The sequence below is a fragment of the Apium graveolens genome, chromosome 9 (genome assembly GCF_009905375.1).
Source record: "Apium graveolens cultivar Ventura chromosome 9, ASM990537v1, whole genome shotgun sequence".
NCBI lineage: Eukaryota > Viridiplantae > Streptophyta > Magnoliopsida > Apiales > Apiaceae > Apium > Apium graveolens.
In genome coordinates this window covers 237,435,043-237,439,596 of record NC_133655.1, presented here as the reverse complement: position 1 = coordinate 237,439,596, position 4,554 = coordinate 237,435,043, and the positions used below count along the sequence as shown (strand labels likewise).

The 4,554-nt window shown below is 43.0% G+C and overlaps 1 protein-coding gene across 1 annotated transcript; it reads left to right on the top strand.

Annotated features, from left to right (window-relative positions):
- Positions 1 to 282: 282 nt before the first annotated feature.
- Positions 283 to 2,141, top strand: LOC141686070 (uncharacterized). The gene is made up of 3 exons (XM_074491131.1): positions 283 to 621; positions 901 to 1,242; positions 1,479 to 2,141. The coding sequence occupies exons 1-3, from the start codon at positions 283 to 285 to the stop codon at positions 2,139 to 2,141; spliced, it is 1,344 nt and encodes a 447-aa protein (XP_074347232.1).
- Positions 2,142 to 4,554: the final 2,413 nt, after the last annotated feature.

Genomic DNA, 4,554 nt, shown 5'->3' with positions numbered 1-4,554 from the left:
AATCCTCACTCGGCCCTTAGCTGGCGAGTCGTTACGAGTATATCTCTCTGCCTCCGATGAAACAGTTGCGGCTATATTGGTACGGGTCGATGAAGGAAAAGACGTCCCTATATACTATATTAGTCATTCACTTCGTGACGCAGAAACAAGATATCCATAAGTTGAAAACTCGTATATGCCCTCGTGGTTGCAAGCCGGAAACTACGACACTACTTTCACGCAAGGGAGATCCATGTCCTCACGAATCAACCTCTGGAAAGAATCCTACACAAGCCTGATATAATGGGCAGACTTGCAGCATGGACTATCGAGTTAAACCAATTCTACATCGAGTATAAGCCTCGAACGACGATCAAGGCTCAAGTTCTCTCAGATTTTGTCGTTGAATACCAGTTTAAGACCAGGGCACCAAAACCTGATGAGGACCAATTACGTCCATGGCTGTTATTCGTGGATGGATCTTCGACATCCGACTCCGGGGGAGCAGGGATAATATTAATCAGTCCAGAGGGATTCAAAATCCAACAAGCACTCAAATTCGGGTTCTCCGCCACAAATAACGTGGCCGAATACGAGGCACTCATCACAGGACTGAAGCTCGTGGCAAACCTCGAGGCTGAGGTAATCGACATATTCGGGGACTCTCAGTTAGTCTCTAAACAAATAGGCGGTGACTTCAAGGCACATAATGAAAGGATAGCCTAATACCTGGCCCGAACACAGGAGCTACTTAGGAAATTCTCTTCATGGAGGATGTCGAATATCGTCAGAGAAGAAAACCAGTGAGATGACTCCCTTGCCAAGTTGGCATCATCCAATTTACCCGTTAATCCCAACACAATATACGTCGATGTCTTAGTAATTCCTTCCATTGATGAAACGTTCGTCACTCAAATTCAGAGCAGATTCGACTGGCGTCAACCTTTCCTCGACTATATCATCGACGATAAACTTCCTGAACACAAGGCTGAGGCTCGTGCACTCATATTTAAAGCTAGAAACTATTGCGTTATTGGCTCATTGTTATATCGACGTGCTCTTTCCAAACCACTGCTCCGTTGCTTGGCTCCAGATGAAGCCCTTCAAGCAATTGTCGAGATACACACTGACATCTGCGGTGAACACCTCGGTGGGAATAACCTAGCCCTTAAAGTGATTAAACAGGGACTATACCGGCCCACAGTCCGAAAAGATTGTGAAGATTACGTCAAAAAATGCCAAGCATGTCAGTTCTATTGGAACGTAAGACGTAGACCCACGACCGAGCTAAATTCAGTCTTCATCCCGTGTCCTTTTTTCCAATGGGGAATAGATATTGTATGCCCCTTCCCAAAATCCATAAATCAATGCCAATACATCATAGTCGCTGTTGATTATGCAACCAAATGGGTCGAGGCAAAGCGCATTTCCAAGATTCGAGAAAAAGAGATGATAGAATTATTTATGGAGCATGTCATCTTTCACTTTGGAGTTCCTAGAGTTCTGTTTCCGATAAGGGCACACAGTTTGTGGGAGCTCAGTTCGAGAAGTCTCTGGAAGATTTAAAGATCCAACATATCAAGGCATTTGTAGCATATCCCCAAGCTAATGGGCTCTCAGAAGTAACAAACAGAACCATTCTGCAAGGTCTGAAGAAAAGAATTGAGGAAATACCCCGTTGGGTTGATGAACTCCCAAATGTGTTATGGTCTTATAGGACAACTCCTCAAAGCGCAACAGGAGAAACCCCATCCCGCCTCGCATACGGCGTGGACGCTGTCCTACCTGTCGAGGTAAGCTTAATCTCCCCACGGATCGAGGTATTCGATCTCATTCTCTCACTTGAGGGTTTGCGTCTTCACAATGACCTACTTGAAGAAACAAGGAAGGAATCCCGAATTCGGATGATTGCACAGCAAGAAAAAACCGCAAGATACTTCAACAAAAAGGTCAAACCCAAGTGTCTTAAGGTAGATGATCTTGTCCTCAGAGATTCTGTGGCGTCACAACCCGCCATTTCAGGAAAATTTAAACCAACATGGGAAGGTCCCTATCGGGTGTCGAAGGTGGTGAGCTCGGGGACCTATGAACTTTCTCATCTCGATGACTGGCCTATCAAAAATGCCTGGAATGGAATTCATCTTAAAAAGTTCTATCAATAGTTTGCTTTTCTATGTAGTTCGATATCTGGAGGCAACAACTGCCATACCAAAGACTAACCCTCGATGCAATGAGGGTCATTATGAGACCCCATCGAGGGGTGATTAATTTATGACAATGAATGTTATTAACTTATTTCGAAAAACAAAGAGTACCGATAAATTTCTTTATCTTTTACAAAAACGATAAATTATTCCAAACGACTTCAAGTCAAAAACAAGAAATAAAATATGATTCATTTTCATAATGCAAAAAGGAAAGAAGGAGAAATCTTTTCACAAACTACAAGAAGAGATTGTAATGATAAAACAGAAGTTACTCCAAACGGCTTTAAGTCAAAACAAGAAATAAAGGTATGATTCATTTTCATAATGCAAAAAAAAAAGAAGGAGAAATCTTTTCGCAAACTTAAAGCAGAAATTGCAATAACATATCCAAACAAAAATAGTCTTAAGTCATAATAGTCTTAAGGAGTATTTTTAGAGATTGCAATATACAAATAGTCTTAAGACATAATCCAAACACATCATACGAAAGAAAATTTCCAGATCCAAACAAAAAATCAAGTTCGCAAAAACCAAGAACATAATAATCAATAATTAGTCTATTACATCAGCCAATGAGGCATTCCCCGCCTTCATGAGTCTCCACCCTTCGAGGCCGCCAGATCTCTCAGATGATCTTCTAAGGCGTGCCCCTCGACGTTAAAACCAGCCTCCGCCATCCTGCGAATGCATCTACCATAACCATCGCCCAAAACATCAGCAATTTCTTCCACACCCTTCTGCACCTCGACCTTCAGGTTCTCATTTTCCTCCACTATCAGCTTGTAAGAACCATTCATACCATCGACCTGACGATCCAAACCCTGACGCTTAGTCCTCTCATCATCGCGCTCATTTTCGACTTCCCGAAGTCGACCCTCGAGCTCCAGAACCTTGTTGCTGAGCGTCTACTCGACAACCTCCGTCTCTCCAACTTTCTTCGACAGCGCAGTGTTGGCATTAACCAAATCACTCACTATCTTCTCAAGCTCAGAAAAACTAGCCCCAGCCTTCTTTTTCTCCCCCTTAAGAGCGGTAATTTCAGCCTCAAGCTTCGCACGAATCTCACCATCGACATCAGCCCTATACTCCTCCACAATGTGCATAAAATCAGCAAGAAACTGTCAAAATATAAGGGGCAAAAAATCAATAATACATAAAATACGACTAGCAAAAGCAACATTAATATAATCGAATTAAAGTACATAAAAAAGAAAAGAAGGGAAGTGAAAGAAAGAAAGAAGAGAACGAAATAGGCATACCCATCCAACCCGACTCTTGCATTGATCAGCAAGTTCATCGCGACGTCGACCCTCATACACCACTGCATCCTGAGGCAGATTAAAAATCTTAAGTGCCCTCAAAGGCACGGTGAATCCACCTGTCCATCGTTCGGTGGGCTGAATCTCGACCCTAACAGCTTCCTTCTTAGATGGGGGGTCGACAGTGTTCGCCATCAACACTCGTTTACCCACAAGCGTCAGTGTCTTATTCACACCTTTAACCGCAGCATTCTGATCACCAACAGTCCCTTCATCCTCTTCGCGTCGAGGACGCTTACGAAGACTAATCTCATCCGGAACAACATCTGACACAACCTTATCATGATCCTTGACCACATTATTTCCCTGATCGTCAAGCAACTCTATAGAAACAGAGTGGTTGGCACCAGATGGGCCTGGCTTAGTAGCATCAGTAGGCTTCGTTGTAGCACGCTATAACAAAAGCATCATAGCTTTGTCCATTTCTTCTCGAACCCCGTTGTCCAAAATTCTTTTCAAAGAAGCCCCCGCCACTGAAACACGGAATAAAAATAGATCAGCTACATCATATATATATATATATATAGAAAGAAAAAAAAGATAGAAAGGGAATAGATAAAGACAACAACAAGCGAAAATCCCCCTTACAGTCGTGCATTTCCAAAAAGCTAAAATCTTTCAAATCTAAATGGGTATATAACGATCTTGACCCATGAAACTCGTCTAGATACGACGTGTCATGCTTCTCCAAATTGTTTAAGTAATCTATCGTACCCTGATCAATCTTTCCACTTGGCTTCATAAACACCAAGTCAGGCCCCTCAACATACAACCACTGGGCATGATAACCATAATTCGAAGACCTAACGCTAACAATCTTCATCCTCTTATGTCGAGAGTCGAAGTACACCTGCCCGTCGTGGTAACGAACGCCATATATTGAAAAAAACAATTTCAGAGTCGGAAGTCGACCCTTGTCACAACACAACGCCACAAATCCGCTAAGCTGAGCAATGGAGTTAGGCGTCAACTGACCAAGCCCGCACCCGATGGCCTCGTACATCGTCAAGAAGAAAGGATGCATCAGCAACCGAAGACCAAACTGGAAC